The sequence below is a fragment of the Oryctolagus cuniculus genome, chromosome 21 (assembly GCF_051225735.1).
Source record: "Oryctolagus cuniculus isolate XC-2025 breed Fujian yellow rabbit chromosome 21, ASM5122573v1, whole genome shotgun sequence".
Classification (NCBI taxonomy): Eukaryota; Metazoa; Chordata; class Mammalia; order Lagomorpha; family Leporidae; genus Oryctolagus; species Oryctolagus cuniculus.
Window position 1 is genome coordinate 10,647,822 of NC_142887.1, and position 22,443 is coordinate 10,670,264.

At 43.7% G+C, this 22,443-nt stretch overlaps 1 protein-coding gene across 1 annotated transcript in view; it reads right to left on the reverse strand.

Annotated features, from left to right (window-relative positions):
• The window catches only part of KNTC1 (kinetochore associated 1), a 97,666-nt gene that overhangs the window by 17,690 nt on the left and 57,533 nt on the right, over positions 1–22,443 (reverse strand). The window contains exons 36-51 of the mRNA XM_008250528.5: positions 21,666–21,763; positions 20,778–20,916; positions 19,598–19,654; positions 18,282–18,445; positions 15,690–15,794; positions 15,169–15,297; positions 14,147–14,263; positions 13,205–13,314; positions 9,987–10,194; positions 6,618–6,707; positions 5,135–5,306; positions 4,989–5,047; positions 4,658–4,874; positions 1,761–1,834; positions 1,057–1,267; positions 491–600 (exon numbers count right to left, since the gene is read on the reverse strand). Of these exons, the coding sequence (XP_008248750.3) occupies positions 491–600; positions 1,057–1,267; positions 1,761–1,834; positions 4,658–4,874; positions 4,989–5,047; positions 5,135–5,306; positions 6,618–6,707; positions 9,987–10,194; positions 13,205–13,314; positions 14,147–14,263; positions 15,169–15,297; positions 15,690–15,794; positions 18,282–18,445; positions 19,598–19,654; positions 20,778–20,916; positions 21,666–21,763 (2,060 nt within the window). The remainder of the gene's footprint in view (positions 1–490; positions 601–1,056; positions 1,268–1,760; positions 1,835–4,657; positions 4,875–4,988; positions 5,048–5,134; positions 5,307–6,617; positions 6,708–9,986; positions 10,195–13,204; positions 13,315–14,146; positions 14,264–15,168; positions 15,298–15,689; positions 15,795–18,281; positions 18,446–19,597; positions 19,655–20,777; positions 20,917–21,665; positions 21,764–22,443) is intronic.

Genomic DNA, 22,443 nt, shown 5'->3' on the forward strand with positions numbered 1-22,443 from the left:
CATGTGGGAGACCAGGAAGAAGGTCCTGGCTCCTAACGGGCTTGGCTCAGGCTGCTGTGGCCATCTGGGGAGTGAACCAGCAGATGGAAGACCATCTTGCCTCTCTCTGCCTTTTCAAATAAATAAATATATCTTTAAAAAAAGAACTGATGGACCTTGTGAGGGGTATGTAGAGATTCTTTTACACTATTCTTATAACTTTTCTGTATGTTTTAAATTATTTCCAAATAAAAAGTTAATTACATGAACCTGAACTGAAAATCATCAACTGAAAGGTAAAATAGCTAGAAAACAGTATTTAAACAAAAAGAAAAGATAAACAACCTCACTGAAACTCATCAGACAACAGAAGGTACTTTGATAAGCACTAGCGCCTTCTTTGAAGACTGCGTCCATAGAAGGTTGTGCTGCGTGGGGCCAACAGCCAGGCTCGGAGGGAGGCCCTTGGCTCAGACCCAACAAGCAGACGCTCTTGGCCTGGAGCACTTACCTCACCAGGTGCTGCTGAAGGGCACAACCACTTCTCCAACAACATATCCCAGATTTTTTCCAAATTAATTTCATTGACTTCAGCAATTTCCTTAGCTGCTGCGTGAATATCTAAGAAATTAAAGATAAAAAATTAAGAACAGAAAAAACTCCAGTTTTCAATATAAGGTAACTGAGATTCAAAGTGATAATTCTGGGGTGGGCACTGGGCCTGGTGGATAAGAAGCTGGTTAGGACACCTGTGTCTCAGTTTGGAGTGCCTGGCTCCTGATTCCAGGTTCCTGCTAATGCGGACCCTGGAAGGCAACACTGTTGGCTCAAGGAATTGGGTTCCTGCCACCCAGGTAGGAGATCTGGACTGAATTTCTAGCTCCTGGCCATGGCTCCCATTGACTAGAGGATTCTGGGGAATGAACCAGAAGATGGGAGACTTCTGTTTTTCTTTCTGCCTTTCAAAAGAAAACAAAAACAAAAACAAAAACAAAAACAAAACAAAACAAAGGAAATACCACCACTCAAAAACAAAAAAGATCATTATATTTGGACAATAACAAGTTTTGTCCTCACCAGGATAACTGTTACCACTTGAGTTCTGAATTCTTTGGTTTATGCTAGGATGTTCGTAGAGACTGACGATGAGATGTGCCGGCTTCCCTATGCCTCTTAAATACTCCGCAGTGTTCAGCTTGTGGGCTATGAGCACGGCTTCTGTGCCTGATCGCCGGAACTGGACATGAAGCTTCTTCAACAAAGCCTGGGCCTTTTCCCGTGTTTCATCCTATTAAACAATTCAAAAAAATTACTTTGTAGAACTCAGTGAGGCTAAGCACATCTCTATTAGCCCAGGCCTCCCTTCCACAGCTCTGTCCTTAGAGAGCTTTGCTCTGCCCTTTAGGTACCAGGGCAGGAGGAGGAAGACACTACCCACCACAATAAAAAGAGCGGTGGGAGACGTCCACATCTTCTACCAGAGTAGGTGGGACTGAGTCCCAACTTCTCTACCTCCACTCCAGCTTCCTGCCAACGTGCCTGGGAAGTGGCAGATAACGGCTCAAGCACTTGGGTCCCTGCTAGCCACCAGGAAGACCCAGAGGGAGTTCCAGCTCTTAGCTTTGGCCTGGCCCACTTCTGGCTATTGAAGGCACTTGGGTAATTTATTTCCAGTTGGAAGATTTCTATCATTCTGCCTTGTAAATAAAAATAAATTAAAAAAAAAAAAAAAAAAGAAGTAGAAGAAAAGAGAGGCTCTCAATCTGGTAATTTAGACACACCTGAGGCGGGACGTTCTCTAGCCATCTCTCAGCTAAATACAGGCAGAATTTCAAACTTGACATTTTAAAGGAGCCTGAAAAGATACAGAGTAATAAGCAAATCTTAATCCTCTCAACACAATGGATGTTACTCAAATTAACAAGCCTTTAAAACTTTTGTGATCTACTTATTTTTATTCATTTGAAAAGCAGGACAGAGAGAGACACAGATATATATTCCATCCTCTGGTTCACTCCACTAATACCTGCAACAGCCAGGGTTAGGCCAGGCTGAAACCACAAGTCCAAAACTCAGTCTGGCTCGCCCATGTGGGTAGCAGGGACACAATTACTTGAGCCATCACCTCTTGCCTCCCAGGAAGTGAATTGGCAGGACACTGGAATCATGAGTAGAATTAAAGAGTCTAACCCCTGGGCTGGCGCTGTGGCGTAGCGGGTAAAGCCGCTGCCTGCAATGTCAGCATCTCATATAGGTGCCGGTTCGAGTCCTGGCTGTTCCACGTCCAATCCAGCTCTCTGCTATGGCCCAAGAAAGCAGTAGAAGATGGTCCAAGTCCTTGGGTCCCTGTACCCACGTGGGAGACCCAGAAGAAGCTCCTGGCTCCTGGCTTTGGATTGGTGCAACTCCGGCTGTTGCAGCCAATTAGAAAGTGAACCAGTAGATGGAAGACCTCTCTCTGTCTCTCCTTCTCTCTGTGTAACTTTCAAATAAATAAACAAATAGACCTTAAAAAAAAAAAGATTCTAACCCATAACCTGAAATGACATGGGGCTCCCTAAGTAGTATCTTAAATGCTATACCAAACACCCATTCCAGTAAGCTTTTTAAAATGTGTACAAATGGGTGTCAGTATTGTGGCATCGTGGATAAAGCTGCTGCCTGCAATGCTGTCATCCCATATGTAAAACAACTCGTGCCCTAGCTGCTCCACTTCCTACCCAGTTCCCTGCTAACGACCTGGGAAAAGCTGCAGAAGATGGCCCAATTGTTTGGGCCCTGGCCACCACTTGGGAGATCAGGATAAAGCTCTTGGCTCCTGGCTTTGGTCTGACCCAGTGCTGGTAGTTATGGCTATGTCGGGAGTAAAACAGCAGATGGAAGATCTCTCTTTCTCTATCTCTTCTCTCTCTGTAACTCTGCCTTCCAAATAAATCAATCTTTAAAAAAAAAGTATACAAATAAAGACTTGGGATTTTTTTTTAAAGATTTATTTATTTATTTGAAAGTCTGAGTTAGAGAGGGAGAGACAGAAAAAAAAAGGAGAACTTCCATCCACTGGTTCACTCCCTAAGTGGCCACAACGGCCAAAGCTGGGGCTGTCTGAAGCCAGGAGCCAGGAACTTCTTCCAGGTCTCCCATGTGGGTGCAGTGGCCAAAGCACTTGGGCCATTCTCCCCTGCTTTCCCAGGCACATTAGCAGGGAGCTGGTTCAGAAGTGGAGCAGCTGGCACTCAAGCTGGCACCCATATGATATTGCCACTGCAGACAGCTTAACCGGCTGCACCACAGCGCTGGCCCCAGGATGGGTGTTTAGCTGGTTAAGTGCCTATGTCCTACACAGGAGCACCTAGGTTCAATACCTGGCTCTGGCCTCCAGTTTCCTGCTGATGCAGACCCTGGAAGGCATTAGGTAATGGCTCAAGTAATTGTTCCCTGCTACATTTCTGGGAGACCTGGATTACATGGCCCTAAGCTTCAGCATGGCCTGGCCCCAGGCATTACAGGTATTTGGGTAACGAACCAGTAGATGGGAGCGTTCTCTGTCTCTAGAAAAATAAATTAAATAAAAACAATTTAAAGATGACTGAAGGCTGGCACTGTGGCTCAATAGGCTAATCCTCTGCCTGCGGTGCGGGTTCTAGTCCGGTCAGGGCGCCGAATTCTATCCCGGTTGCCCCTCTTCCAGGCCAGCTCTCTGCTGTGGCCTGGGAAGGCAGTGGAGGATGGCCCAGGTCCTTGGGCCCTGCAACCACATGGGAGACTAGGAGAAGCACCTAGCTCGTGATCAGCGCGGTGCGCCGGCCGCAGTGCGTCGGCCGTGACGGCCATTGGAGGGTGAACCAAAGGCAAAGGAAGACCTTTCTCTGTCTTTCTCTCTCTCACTGTCCGCTCTGCCTGTCAAAAAAAAAAAAAAAAAAAAAAAAGGTCTGGGGCCAGCGCTGTGGAATAGCGGTAAAGCCGTCGCCTGCAGTGCCAGCATCTCATATGGGCGCTGGTTCTATGCCGGCTGCTCCACTTCCAATCCAGCTCTCTGCTATGGCCTGGGAAAGCAGTGGAAGATGATTTAAGTCCTTGGGCCCCTGTACCCACATGGAAGACCCAGAGGAAGCTCCTGGCTCCTGCCTTCAGATCAGCACAGCTCCAGCCATTGCGGCCATCTGGGGAGTGAACCAGCAAATAGAAGACCTCTCTCTCTCTCTCTCTCTCTCTCTCTCTCTGTGTAACTCTTTCAAGTAAATAAATCTTTTTTAAAAAACGATATTTTCCAAATTAGCTACACAGTATATGAATATTCCCTATTTTTTTAACAAGTTTCTAACCACATAGGCTTTAAGAAATTTTTTCACTTATGTTGTAACAAAAATATGGCAATAAATGTCTCTGTGTACCTGCCTGCTAAGTGAGAACATCTGAGGTCACTGCTGAAAGCCTGACTGGACATTAGGAAGTTCCTACTTCTACCAACAAACTAGAGGTAGGCTATGGCTCTTGCCCCGTGGCCCAGCAGCAGAGGGTCCTGCTTCCTTTATTGAGGCCTGGAACGTTCAGCAGTGCCTCACACCTAGCAGGCCAGCACAGGCATTATCAATCTATCAGCCTGCATCTCGGAGGAGATACAAATGGAGAACATCTTGCTTAGCATGATTTCAGAAAACAACACAGGAGCAGTCCATACCTTCTGGGATTTCCTGGGTGAGAGTGATGGCAATTGCAACAGCCCACTCCGGGTTGACTATAGACAGTAAGTAGGACTCGATGGTCTGAGTGATCTTGCTTACTTCCTTGCTGATCAGCGTGGATGGTTTGGCTTGTGTGAACTTCAGGAGCTTTGGCTTGAGATTTTTTTCAAAAACGTGTTTGGCCGTAGATACATACAGAGTATCCAGAGAGAACTTCCAACAAAAGGAAAGGTAAGGGTTGGCATGAAAGCAGCACAGAATCCTGCTACTCAGGGCTAGAACTAACTACAGGACAAAGAAACATTTTACAAAGTTTGACCCCATTACCTTCATTAATTTACAGATCAACAGCAACGTGGGGAAGGACTCCTCGCTGAGTTCTGTGGCTAAAAATGAAACAAGCAGAGTATGATTTGCTTAGGCAAAGAAACTTCAGCTACCCAGTAAAATTCCTAGGAAGTTAATGAACTTACAGAGAATCTTCCAGAAGTTCTGTGCTGTGCCAAATAATATCAGATGAAAAGGCAGTCTAGTGTGGGCAGCTGGTGGCAAAGTTATGACATGCTCCAACATATATTGATATTCCAAGTCCACCGGAGGAGAAATTCTTTTGTATGATTCCAAATGTTTCAGAAGACTCAATGCCTGTATTAGAAGAAGAAGATATTTTCTGATAAGAGTAACTCAATCCTAAAAGTTTCAAAATTGTCTTAATTCTACATCACCATAGTTCCATTCCTGAGATGCTCTTATTTTCAAAAGAAAATCAAGGGGCCAGCGCCGTGGCATAGTGGTTAAAGCTGCCTTCTGCAGTGCCGGCATCCTATACAGCACTGGTTCAAGCCCCAGCTGCTCCACTTCTGATCCAGCTCTCTGCTATGGCCTGGGAAAGCAGTAGAAATGGCCCAAGTACTTGGGCCCCTGCACCCACATGGAAGACCCAGAAAAAGCTCCTGGCTCCTGGCTTCGGATTGGCCCAATTCTGGCCATTGTGGCCATCTGGGGAGTGAACCAGCAGATGGAAGACTTCTCTCTCTGCCTCTCTAATAAATAAATAGATCTTAAAAAAAAAAAAAGATAATCAAAATATTTTCTAATTTTCCCTGTAATGTTATTCTAAAATATGATCATTTAAAAAGCCAAAGCAGGAGAAATCAGCAGTATCTGTTGTTGGAAAGATGTTTCACAAATGAGAATTTGGCAGTTCTTGACAAGCTCTTCAAATAGCCTGACATGTACTTCAAACATACTTGACTTCATGTTAAATACAGAAGTTACCGATCTAAAATTAATTCTGAATATCTTTCCCCCACCCCCGTTTTATATCCTTTATTTAGGGGCATGCAATGTTGTCTAAATTCTTAATAATTAGTCCATTAGTAACTTCATACTCATGGAAAGATTTAAATTCCTTCAACACAGCAAAAATAGGATGAAGATGATGAAATATGTATGCACAAAAATCTACTCCTTTTAAAAGAAAAACATCTAGAAAAATGCAGTTCAAACAGAGTTCAGGCCAGTGCCACGGCTCAGTAGGCTAATTCTCCGCCTGCAGGGCGAGCACCCTGGGTTCTAGTCCTGGTTGGGGTGCCGGCTCTGTCCTGGCTGCTCCTCTTCCAGTCCAGCTCTCTGCTGTGGCCCGGGAAGGCAGTGGAGGATGGCCCAAGTGCTTGGGCCCTGCACCCGCATGGGAGACCAGGAGAAGCACCTGGCTCCTGGCTTTGGATCGGTGCAGTATGCTGGCCGTGGTGGCCATTTGGTGGGTGAACCAACGGAAGAAGACCCTTCTCTCTGTCTCTCTCTCTCTTCTCACTGTCTAACTCTGCCTGTCAAAAAAAAAAAAAAAGAGAGAGAGAGAGAGAGTTGTTCAAAGGATAATCTAGAAAGATACTCAATAATTTTATGATCCAAATAAAAACAAAGATTTTTAAATTCTTAATGCATTTATCATACCTGATTAATATTAATATTGGTTATCTTCTCATCAGCTCTTTCTATAACTTTCAGGACAACTTCAATCATCTCATAGTCATAGGGATCCAACTGTATTAAAAATATTAAAATTTGATTAGATATCACCACAGATTATTTTATTCAATAATTTTTATCAGTACAGCTTACAAATGATAGTGCACTACATTATGCAATTTTTTTAAATGAACTAGAATTTTCTCGTCTCTAAAATTACCTATATTACGTGTTTTAAAATGTGTCAAATGCTACCAAAAATGCTACACAAGGCAATATTGTTTCAGTAAAGAAAGAAGGTTTAAGAATACTACAAACAGAAAAAAAACCAACATACTGTCAAAATTTCCTAACTGTACCAGACTTTTAAATGGAAGTTCTATTTCTTCCATATTTGATGGAAAAATCAAAATAGGAAGAAACTGACCCATTCTTGAAAATCACCAAAATTTTACACCTCCAAGCAAACGTTTCTCAGAGGCTTCTGCTTTAGCCTGGGGGTATCTATATGCGCTAAGAAAACAGAGTGACTGCTCTCTTTGTACCTTTCTGCCCACTCAACTGTTGTCAGTCTATATTGGCTGAATCACAGGCAAAATATAAAGCAAATATTTCTTTTATTTCAGTATTATGTCCCTTGCCTCTACCTTCAGTTCCCGAAACTATCCCTTGACCTAAAAATCTTAATTCTCAGGGCTGGCACTGCCGTGCAGCAGGTAAAACTCCTGCCTGCAGTACCGGCATCCCATATGGGCGCTGTTTCAAGTCCTGGCTGGTCCACTTCCAATGCAACTCTCTGCTATGGCCTGAGAAGGAAGCAGAGCATGGCCAAACACTTGGGTCCCTGCACTCATGTGGGAGACCAGGAAGAAGCTCCAAGCTCCTGGCTTTGAATCAGCTCAGCTCTGGCCGTTGCGACCATTTGGGGAGTGAACCACCACATGGAAGATCTCTCTCTCTCTGCCTCTGTAATTCTACCTTTCAAATAAATAAATGAATCTCTAAAAAAAATTCCTAATTATCAGAAAATGTCTTAAAAAAAAAAAAGACCAGAGGCCGGCGCCGCGGCTCAATAGGCTAATCCTCCGCCTAGCGGCGCTGGCACACCGGGTTCTAGTTCCGGTTGCCCCTCTTCCAGGCCAGCTCTCTGCTGTGGCCAGGGAGTGCAGTGGAGGATGGCCCAAGTGCTTGGGCCCTGCACCCCATGGGAGACCAGGAGAAGCACCTGGCTCCTGCCATCGGATCAGTGCGGTGCGCCAGCTGCAGTGTCCATTGGAGGGTGAACCAACGGCAAAGGAAGACCTTTCTCTCTGTCTCTCTCTCTCACTGTCCACTCTGCCTGTCAAAAAAAAAAAAAAAAAAAAAAAAAAAAAAAAAAAGACCAGAGTGTGAAAATGTATGCATGAAGACACTCATTTTAACAATTTATAATAAAATTTACAAATAATTTAAGTCTATCCATAAAACACTGGTTAAATACAGCATATTGTCTGTATAGTGGAATAAATATGCGTATGTCAAAAATTAGATGTACATGCACTGACATGTAATTATAATATGTTAACAAAAAAAGTACAGTAGATTTCATGTAGGACAGGCAGTACACAAAACTATTATCATTTTTATTTCTAAGGAGTAGGATTATAGGGAAATCTTTTTCATTTGCACCTTCTCTGTAGTTTGATCCATTTTCAAAGAACATGTGTTTTTTTTTTTTTACGTCTATTTATCTGTTTTCATGTATTTGAAGACAGAGTGATGAAGAGAGAGACAGAGACTTTCCATCTGCTGGTTCATTCCCCAAATGGTCAGGATGGCTGGGCTGGCCCAGGCTGAAGCCAGGAGCCTATTATTCCATGTGGATCTCCCACATGGATGGCAGGGGCCCAGGCATGTTCATCTTCTACTGCTTTCCCAGGCACATTAGCAGGGAGCTGGATCTGAAGTGGAACAGCTGGGACATGAACCAGCACTCATTTGGGATGTGCCACAATGCCAACAACTTCCCCTGGACTGTAGAAACTGAACACGTTCAGAGGGCAAGTGTTGTGGTATAACAAGTTGAGTCACCTCTTGGGTAGCCCCAGCCATTGTAGCCATTTGTGAAGTGAATCAGCAGAAGGAAGATCTTGCTCTTTCTCCCTCTCTCTCTGTGTAACTTTGCCTTTTAAATAAATTTCTAAAAAAAGTCCAAGGGGAAAAAAATCCTGTTTGTATTTAAAAAAAAATAAAGATAAGAAGAAAATTGTTTTATTAAACTGTATTGAAAATATCTAAATCTAGAATTGGGGTAGGTGTTTTGTGCAGTGGTTAAGACACTGTTTGAGATGACCGCATCCTACACTGTGTCGCTCCCCGTCTTCGTGGAGGAACGACACAGGACCCTGCGCTGTTCTTTTGTCTGCTCGGCCCTCCCCGGGTTTGCTGCTGGTTCTTCCCAGGTTGGCTACCGTCCCTTCCACCTCCGTGGAAGGGCAGTTCCCCCTGCCACTTTCCCCACTCCCGCGGGGGAGCGGCACACCGACGGCCGGCTCTCTCGGGGGCTGCTCAGGTGTTCCTTCACACTGGAGTACCTGGGTTCAAGTCCCGACTCCACTCCTGATTCCATTTTCCTGCTAATGTGCCCTAGGAAGCAGTAGGTAATGGCTGAAGTACGCGGGTTCCTGACACCCATGTGGCAGGCCTGGACAGAGTTCCAGGCCCCTGGCTTTGGCATTGCCCAGCCCTAGCTGTTATAGGCATTTGGAAGGTGAGCCAGTGGATGGAAGATCTCTGTCTCTATTTCTCTGCTTAAAAAAAAAAAAAAAAAAAAAAAAAGGGAGAGATATCTGGAATCATTTCAAAATTAAAAGATAACAAGATAACTGGACTTACACATCCAGTTTGTTACTGAAAGTATATAATTCTGGCCGGCGCCGCGGCTCACTAGGCTAATCCTCCGCCTAGCGGCGCCGGCACACCGGGTTCTAGTCCCGGTCGGGGCGCCGGATTCTGTCCCGGTTGCCCCTCTTCCAGGCCAGCTCTCTGCTGTGGCCAGGGAGTGCAGTGGAGGATGGCCCAGGTGTTTGGGCCCTGCACCCCATGGGAGACCAGGAAAAGCACCTGGCTCCTGGCTCCTGCCTTCGGATCAGCGTGGTGCGCCGGCCGCAGCGCGCCGGCCGCGGCGGCCATTGGAGGGTGAATCAACGGCAAAGGAAGACCTTTCTCTCTGTCTCTCTCTCTCACTGTCCACTCTGCCTGTCAAAAAATTAAAAAAAAAAAAATAAAAAAAAATAAAAAAATAAAAGTATATAATTCATCCTGGAGGGAAGATGGGAGAGATGGCTGGGCACACTCTTCGCGCCGCTCACCCACCTTGTGTAGTATCCCACTAAGACTGATGACCAAGTCTTTTGTGCTTGTCAGTAAAGGAACCATTTCGATGGCTTTAGCCAGGAGTCTGGAGTGCTGGCGCCTTGGAAGCTCCGTGCTTGCATCTCCCTGGCTGTGGCTGACACTCGTGTTGTGCAGAAGTGTTTCAATGAAGAGCTGCAGAGCTGCGTCACAGTCTAACTGGAATGTGCTGAAAGAAGGATTCACGACACACTCACTCCCGAATGCCTGCAGCTCCCCGTGGTTTCTGACAGAATACCCAGGCACTAGTTCCTGTCACCAACTCCATGATGTTAATCTTCCTGCTGTCAGGTCTCTTAATCAGCTAAACCGCCTGTCATCAAAGCTAAGTATTACCTTTTATCCGACAGTACTCTTGGGGGGGTGTAAACTGGTAAAATATTGGAGAAATCTGTAATAAAACTGAACATATGTACATCCATTTCTACAAATTTTATGTTAGTAGACAAAGACATGCAATAAAGATTCCACTGATTGCAATAATAAAAAACTGGAAACAACTCAACCACTTATCAATAAGGGGCTGATTCAATAACTTACCCACATAAAGGAATACCAGAGTTAACAGGTATGAGGACGATCTATATGTACTAACCTTGAAAGACATACTGTTAACTTAATGAAATGCTATAACATGATATGTAAAATATAATTCTGCTGTCGACAGATTTTATAAAATGCAAGACAGTATGTGCACAGGGAAAAGAAAAGATCAATACAGGCCAAACGCGTTTAATAGTGTTATCCCTCAGCGTAGGGAACATGCGGGATTTTGATTTTAACATGTTCTGCTGAGTGAAAAAAATATGTAATAACTGAAATGTCTTTCTAGGTCCTATTAATAAAATACCAATACTTTAATTTACAATTCAAAATAACAAAAATATCAAGAAAAGCTTTAGGAACCCTCCTTTTAAAGTCATTCTCTGATGTTCTAAAGGCCATCTAAATTTATTTAAATGGATTGCTTGAGGCTAAAGTATCATTATCCTTCAAATACGAATCACCAATGTCATGTGAGTAGAATAATCCTGAAATGAACTTAATATTATTACACCTATTTAAATTTCAGGAAAGAGTTCTATACCACAAAACAACACATAACAATCAACCAGGAGTTTGAGTTAATAAAGAAGATAGAGTACATGCACTGACTTATGGATCTTTGACAACCATAACCAAAAAACAGTTTAGCTTTGTTATTTCAAAGTTAACCTTAAGTCAGGGCTCACTGGAGCTGTGGGCACCCCATGGCCTTGACTAGTAGGTTTAGGACCCTTTCTCTACTCCTCACTATCTATTACATGAAGAACAGGATGTCTTCTTCGAACAGGAAACTCACTAAGCAGCTTCATTATAAATAAATCAGATTCTATTAATCTGTCACAATTTGGATGGGGGTTTTGGCACCCTTGGTATTTTTGTAGCAGTCACAATTTGATCTTGAGTAGGTCATGTCACAGGACTTTTCTCCTATGTCAGCTGGCAATACTATAATAAAAAAAAAAAATGACAATTAAACTACATGATGTGGGGCCAGCACCGTGGCTCACTTGGTTAATCCTCCGCCTGCGGTGCCAGCATCCCATATAGCTGCTGGATTCTAGTCCCGGTTGCTCGTCTTCCAGTCCAGCTCTCTGCTGTGGCCTGGGAAGGCAGTGGAGGATGGCCCAAGTGCTTGGGCCCTGCACCCGCATGGGAGACCAGGAGGAAGCACCTGGCTCCTGGCTTCGGATCGGCATAGTTCCTGCTTTAGCGGCCATTTGGGGAGTGAACCAACAGAAGGAAGACCTTTCTCTCTCACTGTCTAACTCTATCTGTCAAATAAATAGAAAAAAAAGAAAAAAACAAAAACTACATGACGTGTGTGAGAACACTTTAAAACCAATAATGTATAAGCAAACGAATGTTTCAATTTACTGGACAGAAACGTCTGATGTAAAGTAAAAATCACTGGAGCCAGCACTGTGCAGCCACCACCTGCAATGCCAGCATCCATATGGATGCTGATTCGAGTCTCAGATGCTCTACTTCAATCCCACTCCCTGCAAATGCATCAGGGAAAGCAGCAGAGGATGGCCCAAGTCCTTGGGCCCCTGAACCCAAATGGGAGACTGGAAGAAGCTCCTGGCTCCTGGCTCAGGCCTGGCATAGCCCTGGCCATTGGGCTATTTGGAGAGTGAACCAGGGAATGAAAGACCTTTTTTTCTGTCTCCCTCTATAACTCTACCTCTCAAATAAATAAATAAATAAATCTTAAAAAATATTACTCTCATTTTACTTGAGAGGCAGAGAGACAGAGAGATCTTCCATCAGCTCACGCACTCTCCAAATGCCTTCAAGAGCCAGGGCTGGGCTAGGCTGAAGCCAAGAACTCAAACTGAGTCTTGGTCTCAGAGGTGGGTGACAGGGAACCAAGTACCCGAGCCATCATCTGCAGTCTCCCAGGGTACCTGACAGCCAGAACTGGATCACAGCTAGAGGAACTGGGACTCAAATCAGGAATGTAAATATGGGATGGAGTTGTCTCAAGTGGCAATTTAAGCACTGTGCTTAAGTTTTGAGTTTTATTTGGACTCTATTCTGAGTAGTTTGATGAATCCTGTGCAAACCACTCTGTCCTGCCTGAGATGTGATTTAATCCTTTGTGCACCATATTCACACTGAATATACCACCTGCTTGTTAGGCACTTAGTAGCTAACTCAGCCACCAAATCGAAAAATCACAGTCCAAGGGGGTTGAAAAATTTCACGGAGGGCTAGAAGTTTCATGCGGTGGTTAAGATGCCGCTTGGGCTACTTGTCCTCCATACTGCAGTAGCTGGGTTTGAGTCTGAGCTCCATTCCCGATTCTAGCTTCCTGCTAATGTGCATCCCTGGAGAAACCAAATGCTGGCTCAAATGGCTGAGTCCCTGCCACCCACATAGGAGACCAGGATGGAGTTCTGGGCTTCTGGTTTTGGTCTGGTCCAGTACTGGCTCTTTTGGACATTGAGGAATAAACCAGAGGATAGAAGATAGATCTCTTTCTGGCTTTGAATTTACAAAGTTTGGGGGTGAGTAAAAGAAAATACCAAAGGCTTGTGGGTCACATGTAATCATCTTTATGACTTCTCAAAGTAAGGATTACTAGTTGGCTAAACTAATAGCATAATTACCACTAAAGCTTAAAGATTTACCTGCAATATTCCAGAATGAGGCTTGTGTCCATATCTATGTTCTTCACAAGTGCTTTAATGAGGTCTTTCTTGGTGAGGAAATGCTGCCTGAAAACTGGTTGAAAGGAGATCTAGAAATAAAAGGAACAAAACAAAAATAATGCTTTCCATTGAAATGGATCAGAATAAGGACAACATCATGATTTGCCTTTTTACTACCTTTTTTGGAAAAGATACATTTTTCTGTAGCTCCTCCAACTTCTATTTGCACCATGCTACCCAACCCAACTGTCATTCTGAGAGCTGAGATGGACTTGGCTGTGGGTTCAAAAATCCCTCTCAGCCACCCTAGCCTTTGCTGCCTCACCAGGAAAGGCTGGGTAAGGTCAATGGCACACTGGTTGCACTGCACAGGAATCAGGCTGTAAAACACAGGCCATTTCTACAGAGCCTACCTTCTGTATAAATCAACTATTTGCAAATACAGCATTCTATATTTTTAGTAAAGAAAACAAAGTTTTATTTGTCTATTCTTCGGCAAAGTCAAACATAAGGGCTGTTTATTTTTACCTGCTGGAGGTTCTCAAAGCATGGTCTACCTGTGTACACATTTTAATATCATCTTTGCTCAAATAACAGAGGCAAAAACCAAAAGTGTGAGGCTAAAGGTTGGGCCTGAAATAGCATAAATGTCAACTGATACCAGTTAGGCACCTATAAATGGGTTAGCTAAACAGATAAAAATATCAGGCCCCTTTTAATTTCCTTAAAAATATGGAAAAAAAGTAAACAAAGCAAAAAGTCCTCACTTCTACACCAATGTGGGTACTTGGTATGACTACAACAACTAAGATAGTCCACACATTCTCTTTCCAAAAGTAAGGGACAAGACCTCGGTTTACATGTCCAGCTGGGTAACTGCAAGGATGGATGAACTGTCACAGCAACACCACGAATACTCACACCAAGTCGACCAAGACGAATGCCCCACTGGGCATCAGTACTGAGTTCATGGAACTTAAGCCCCATTTCAATTTCTCGATAGAGGCTGGCCAGCTGAGAGCCCACCAAAGATATTGCCTAAAAATAGTAAAATATGATTGAAATTCTGTTGCAAAAAGAGTAAGTGCTTCCAGCATCTTCCACGTAGAGCCTAATAATAAAATCAGGCTCTCCTTGTGATAACAGGGCTTCCTACACCGTTATGACTTCTTACACATTATTCAGATAAATCAGTTTTTTATATGATACCATAAATGTAGTCTGGCTTTCCTTCATAAGTATTATCTATCCTGAAGGCAACATCTCACAAAAGACAATTTTTTTGTTGTTGTTGACAGGCAGAGTTAGACAGTGAGAGACAGAGAGAAAGGTCTTCCTTTTTCCGTTGGTTCACCCCCCAAATGGCCGCTACGGCCGGTGTGCTGTGCCGATCCAAAGCCAGGAGCCAGGTACTTCCTCCTGGTCGCCCATGCGGGTGCAGGGCCCAAGCACTTGGGCCATCCTCCACTGCCCTTCTGGGCCACAGCAGAGAGCTAGACTGGAAGAGGAGCAACCGGGACAGAATCCAGTGCCCCAACCGGGATTAGAACCCAGGGTGCCGGCGCCCCAGGCAGAGGATTAGCCAAGTAAGCCGTGGCGCCAGCCACAAAAGACAAATTTTAAAACAAATAATAGTTATAGTACATTTTCTGTCCTTTAAACTTGTCTAAAAAGAACAAGCTCATGAGTCTTGATGTCCAAATACACTGGAATAAGCATAATATGTGAGGTCCTAAGGTGTCCTTCAGATTTTAAGAAATAAGAAACATCTTAATTCTTCTGGTTGAGCAATGCTTATGACGTGCATAAACATTCACCAGTCACGGGCATTAGTCTCATGTTACTTTATTAAATAACTGAGATAAGGTGGCAAAGACAACTTTGTTTTGTCCCCTAAATCTTTAATTGTTCAAGAACTGAAGGTGTGCTTCCTTATGGCATACCAAAATTTTGTCGTAATTCTGCCATGCTTTATCTATGAGCTTCCAGAGATTTTCAAACACGTCTTTTTCAGGTAAGAGAGTGCAGTAACCCAGTGCCAGGTCAAGGTCAACAACGCGACAGTTAAATACCTATGGGAAAAAGGCATAAACAGAATCAAATTCTTCACAGTCAAAACAGAATTAAAAGTACTTCAAGACTCATTTGTCACAAAACTAAATTATAGATGCTATGAAAGCCAGGACTCTAGAACTCAATCCAGGTCTCCGACATGGCTGGCAGGGACCTAAATATTCAAGCCATCATCTGCTGCATCCCGGGGCCTGCATTAGCAAGAAGCTAGAATTGGAAGCACAGCAGGGACTCAAACTAGGCACTGTGATACAGAATGTGGGCATCGCAAGTGATGTCTTAATGGTTATGCCAAATGTCTGCCCTGAATCATAAACTATTCAAGCATGTGCAGCGTTGGTTAAAAACCCAAAAGGAGAAAACACAGATTTTACCAAGAACAAAAACTTACTTTGTGCAAAAGTGTTGTAGCATTTCCCCTGATGAACATAACAGATTTTTCTTTCAATTCCGTAACAATATGCCTTGATTGAACTAATGCGGTCTCTCCAAACAGCTTTTAGAAAAGAATAAAACAAGCTTTAGGTTGACATCTATAATATCATCCTGAAAATTTCATGAACTATTTTGTTGTTGTTGTTTAAGATTGATTTAGGGCCTGGGGCTGTGGTGTAGTGGGTAAAGCTGCCACCTGGAAATCTGGCATCCCATATGGACACTGGCTTGAGTCCCGGATGTTCCGCTGCTGCTGCTGCTGCTACTACTACTACTACTACTTTTTTTTTTTTTTTTAAGACTTATTTATTTATTTGAAAGGCAGAGTTAAAGAGAGGCAGAAGAAGAGAGAGAGAGAGAAATCTTCTATCTACTGGTTCACTCCCCAGATGGCCACAATGGCTAGAGCAGTGCCAATCCGAACCCAGGAACCAGGAGCTTCTTCTGGTTTTCCAACATGGGTGCAGGGACCCAAGAACTTGGGCCATCTTGTACTGCTTTCCCAGGCCATAGCAGAGAGCTGGATTGGAAGTGGAGCAGCTGGGGTTTGAAACAGTGCCCAGTCACTGCAGGTGACTGCTTTACCCACTGTGCCACAGAGCCAGCCCTGATGCTCCACTTCTGGTCCAGCTCCCTGTTAATACACCTGGGAAGGCAACAAAAGATGGCGCAAGTGCTTGGGCCCCTGCACCAGATAGGAGACCCAGATGAAGCTCCTGGTTCCTAACCTGACTGGCCCAGCTCTGCCATTGCAGCCATCTGGGGAGTGAACCAGCAGATAGAAGATCTCTCTCTCTCTCTGTAAGTCCTTCAAATAAATAAATCTTTAAAAAATATATATTTATTTATTTACTTGAAAGAGTTTCAGAGAGAAAGAGAGAGAAAGAGAGAGAGAGAGAGAGAGATCGATCTTCTGTCTGCTGGTTCACTTCCCCGGTGGCTTCAACTGCAGGGATAGGCCAAGTCAAGAGTCAGGATCGTCACTCAGGTGTTTCATGTGGATGGTGGGGGCCCAAGCGTGTGAGCCGTCTTCCACTGCTTTTTCCAAGCCACTAGCAGGGAACTGGATTAGAAGCAGAGCAGCCTGGACACAAACTGGTACCCATATGGGATGCTGGCGTTGCAAGTGGTGACTTTACCTGCTACACTGCAATGCTGGGCTCCACTTTATCAACTTTTAAGGAGCTCTGAAAACTCAACATTACATGCAAAAAGTATTACCATTAAATTTACAGTGATGGAAGGCTGAGAGTGGGTGCTTGATTAGGAAGGGGGAAAAGGAACTTTAAAATTCAGTTGTGGTGCTGGTATCAAGGTACATACATTGTTTGTAACCCTTAAAACACATGCATTTTAATGTAATTCCTCAGTAAGGTTGAAACAAAACTAAGCAGTGGCACTGAAATCATCGTAACAGCAGAAACAAAGGCAATTCTCTCTGAGGCCCAGAGTCACACACAGCTTTGCATGCACAGTCTGTCTGCTAGAAAGTTTTCAATGATGCTGTCAGGAGATAACTATAATAATTAGGGGCCAGCGCTGTGACTTAGCAGTAAACCTCCCCCTGCAGTGCCAGCATCTCCTATGGGCGCTGGTTCTAGTCCTGGCTGCTCCTCTTCTGATCCAGCTCTCTGCTATGGCCTGGGAAAGCAGTGGAAGGTGGCCCGAGTGCTTGGGCCCCTATACTCGTGTGGGAGACCTGGAAGAAGCTCCTGGCTCCTGGCTTTGGATTGGTGCAGCTCCGGTGGTTGCAGCCATCTGAGGAGTGAACCAGTGAATGGAAGACCTCTCTCTCTCTCTCTGCCTCTGCTTTTCTATAACTCTGCCTTTCAAATAAATAAATCTTTTTAAAAAATTATATAAAACAATAAAATAGATATTCTGAGCTAAGTAAGTAGTCTAGTCAAAATTGTACTGAGCATGGAGTGCAAAAACATTCTATCAGGACCTAAGGAAATTCAATTTACCTTGCTGAATCTGAGTTTCCACATTGCAAAATGGACTATGTCTCAGGGTTGTTTTAAAGATTATCAAAATGTATGGGGCCAGCGCTGTGGCGCAGCAGGTAAAGTCACCGCCTCCAATGCTAGCATCCCACACGGGTGCCAGTTCAAATCCTGGGTGCTCCTCTTCTGATGCAGCTCTCTGCTATGGTCTGGGAAAGCAGAAGATGGCCCAAGTCCTTGGGCCCAGCATCCGCGTTGCAAACAAAGAAGAAGCTCCTGGCTTCAGATTCGCACAGCTCTAGCCATTGTGGCCAATTAGAGAGTGAACCAGAGGATGGAAGACACCTGTCTCCCTCTCCCTCTCTCCCCCTCCTTCTCTTTGTGTGTAATTCTGACTTTCAAATAAATAAATCTTTGAAGGAAAAAAAAAAAAAGAAAAGAAAATGTATGCAAGCACCTAGTCTCAGCAGACACTCAATCTTTCTTAAATATGGCAAATGATCCATTTCCTTGCTTCAGAAACAAATAGGAAAATAGGAACTCCAAATTCTATTGCTTGGCAAAGTAAAAAAAACAACAACAAATTGTTGTCTGAACAATACCTTTTCACTCAAACTGGTATCCATGAAGCTCGAAACAGAGTGCTGAAGACAGGTTCCAAAGGAAACAACTACGAATCTCAGGGCCAATTCCCACTGGCTAGATTCCCGCAGGTTCTGAAGCAGGGCAGAGATGGAGTTGACAACAGGTAAAATACAGCTGTCTCCTGCAAAGGGACAAAGGGGTTTCATCTGAGTAAAAGGATTTTAGAGAGGCTGGTGCTGTGGCACAGTGGTTTAAACAGCTATCTGCAGCACTGGCATCCCATTTGGGCAATAGCTAGAGTCCCAGCTATTCCACTTCTGATCCAGCTCCCTGCTAATGCACCTGGGAAAGCAGAAGAGGATGGCACAAGTTCTTGGGGCCCTGTACATGGGAGACTTGAAGTTTCTGGCTCCTGGCTTCAGCCTGGCCCAGACCTGGCCATTGCAGCCAATTGGGGAGTGAATCAGTGGATAGAAGAGTGATCTCTCTCTCTCCCTCTCTAACTCTTTTAAAAAATAAATAGGATTCTAGATTTGTTTAAATGAAGAAGGATTACATTATCAGCAATAATTTTCAGGAGAAACAAGAACAAAAGAAAAAAAGAGAAAAAGAGAAAAAGAAAAAACACAAAAGAAAGAAGAAAAAATACTTTTCAGACACAATCTCTGTCAACACAGGCAGCAGTCATAGAATTCCTTCTCGAAGTCAGTTAATGAGGGACTTAATAGAAAATATCTATGGGGGCTGGCACCGTGGCACAGGTTAATCCTCCGCCTGAAGTGCCAGCATACCATATGGGTATCAGTTCTAGTCCCAGCTGCTCCATTTCCAATCCAGCTCTCTGCTATGCCTGGGAAAGCAGTAGAAGATGGCCCAAGTACTTGGGCCCCTGTACCCACGTGGGAGACCTGGAAGAAGCTCCTGGCTTCAGATTGGCACAGCTCCAGCCGTTGCAGCTATTTGGGGAGTGAAGCAACGGAAGGATGACCTTTCTCTATGTCTCTCCCTCTCACTGTCTGTAACTCTACCTCTCAAATAAATAAAATCTTAAAAAAAAAAAAAAATCTATGTCCACTAGATAATGAGATACTTTAATTGTACCTTGCCTATAATTAGTGGAAGCAACCATTTCTAGATGTGGAAGACTAAAATCTATGAGCTGATTTATGAAAGAACACAATCAGGCAAAACACATAATCCCCACCCCAGCTTCTGGAAGAATAACAAGGTAACAGTAATAACTAAGTAGTTACATTCAGTTAGATTCACATTTGGAATTTCAAGGAATTTACAAAGTCTCAATACGATGCTACACAGATCTAATGACAAATACCTTCTCTAACGGAGCAGTATGGCAAACTCACGGAACCCAAGGGAAGTCTCTTCTTTTCTACAAAAAAATAATAAATTAGATAACAGTAAAAAAAATAACTCACTTACAAAGCATATGTCCTCAGATATGTAAGCACGAGCCAGGGGCTGGTATTGTGCAGTGGGTTAAGCTTCCACCTGACACCAACATCCTATATGAGAGAGCTAGCTTGAGCCCTAGCTGTTCTGCTTCCGATCTAAATCCCTATCAATATGCTTGGGAAAGCAGTGGAGGATTGGCCAACTATTTGGGTCTCTGTTACCCAGATGAAGTTACAGACTTCGGGCTTCACCTTAGCCCAGCCTCAGCTCCAGCCATTGAAGCCATCTGGGGGGTTGGTGAATGAGCAAATGAAGTTCTATCTCTCCTTCTCTCTGTCACTCTTCCAAATAAATTAAAAATAAAGCTTGAGCTATTATTAGATAATGTACTAAAGCAAACTGCTGCTTGCTTTAACAAAAATCATAAAATAGACAACAGAAAAATGCAGATAAATGTACAACTTGATGAAGTTCCACAAACTGAATGTAGCAGTACCAAGATCAAGAAACAGGAGCCCCCTGCTGCCTCTTTCCAGGGGACCCACTACCTTGACTTGAAACAGCCTGAAAGTCTTAGTGTTTTTATACTTAATGCAAATGAAATAACAAAACATGAATCCTTTTCATCTGGCTTCTTCAGTTCAACATTATGTCAGTAAGATTGATCTACTGGAGCCAGTGCTGTGGCTGCTGTAAAGCTGCCGCCTGCAGTGCCAGCATCCCATATGGACACAGGTTCAAGTCCCAGCTGCTCTATTTCCAATCCAGCTCTCTGCTATGGCCTGGGAAAGCAGTAGAAGATTGTCTAAGTCTTTGGGCCCCTGCACCCACGTGGGAGACCTGGAAGAAGCTCCTGGCTCCTGGCTTCGGATTGGTGGAGCTGCAGCTATTGCGGCCAAATGGGGAGTGAACCAGAGAATTGAGGACCCCTCTCTCTCTCTGCATCTCCTTCTCTCTCTGTGTAACTCTTTCAGATAAATAAATAAATCTTTTAAAAAATTCATCTACATTATTGTGTCTAATTGTAGTACAAAACCTCCCCAGTTTAAAATTGCCTAAAGCGTAAATACATAGAAAATAATGACACAAATGAGATTCACCAGTGAGAGGCACAAGCGATGAGATCAACTCATAAATAACAGGCAGCACGGTCTGTGATTCAAGAACAATTCCATCTTCATTGAAGAAGTCACTGAAAGACCACTCTTCATACGGATCTTTATGCGTTCCAAAGGAAGTCTACCAGGAATATGGCAAAGACGGAAGTAAGGATACTTCCAGATACAGACAGCAGCCTGACCAAGCATAGTCCAGAATCCCATCAACTACAGCCAAACCATTTTGATGAGCTAATACAATCATGTACAGGCAACCCTCACTATCAGTGGGTTCCACAAACTCAGACCCAGCCAACCTCATGGATCGAAACACTCAGGAAAACACAATGTCTATATTGAACATGGACATACTTATTTTTCCTTGGAATTATTCCTCATATAATAACTATTTGCATAACATTCACAATGAATTGGTATTCTAAGTGACCTAAAGATAATTAATGCAGATTGAGGACATGCATAGGTTGTAGGTAAACTTGACACCATTTCATTCATGAGATTTGAGAATTCAGATTTTGGTAACCACAGGGAATCCTAAGCCAACCCCTCACAGATACCAAGGGACAAATGTTGTCTTTCTTCTGGTCTATGGCTTATGGAAAGGTCATTTTAAATCAAACTCTAACAGAAGGATAATTTTCATAGAAGCTTTTTTTTTTTGAGGCCCAATGTTTAAAAAGCACAAATTCAAGCCAATAAATGTGACTACAAAAGGGATGTGGCTTCATGCCCCTAAGTTACTTTTTGGAGTAAAGTAAGACAATGTAAGAGTCAGTGCTTTTGCAAACCATGCAAGTGAGTTCAAAGTGAGGTGTGCTGCAGTTGGCAGGGGGTTTGCTTTAGAGAGAAGAAAACTTTGAAGAGCTTTACCTTCATTAGAATTCCACAGTCATCCATTTGGCACTGCCGGGAAAGCTCCACCGCCGTTAGAGTGTATTTACAGAGTTCCACAGCATCTAGTAAAAGATCTGAAAGAAAACGGAGAAAATCCATTGAGCTCCTAGTTCATGCCTTTGGAATACTGACAACAACCTTGTTAAAATTACCATTCAAAATTCTAAGGACGGTCATGTAGTAGATCATTTCCATGTAGTTTCTACCACCATAAGTATTATCACTTTCCTTAGGCTCAACTTCACAATAAATCAGAGAAGAAGAGGCAAGGAATTTCACAATCCTATGAAAATGAGTCTCATCAATAGTCAGAAATGACATCGCTAATATTTTGAACTATTCTGAAGCCATAATCCGAAAGACAATCAGTTATAATCATCCCTTGGAGCTGGCATTGTGGTGCAGTGGCTTAGGCTGCCGCCTACGACTTGATGTCCCATACGGAAGCAACTGTTCGAGTCCTGGCTGTTCTGCTTCCAATCCAGCGCCCTGCTAATGTATCTGGGAAGGCAGAAGAAGACGACCCAAGTGCTTTGGCCACTGCCACCCATGTAGGAGACCCAGATGGAATTCCTAGTTCCTGGCTTCAGCCTGGTCCAGCCCCAGCCATTGTAGCCATTTGGGGAGTGAAACAACGGATCAAAGATCTGTCTCTATCTTTTATATAAATAAATAAATACTAAAAAAAAAACCCTATATCCCTTGGGGTTGGCATTGTGGCATAGCAAGTAAAGCTGCCGCCCGCAATGCCGGC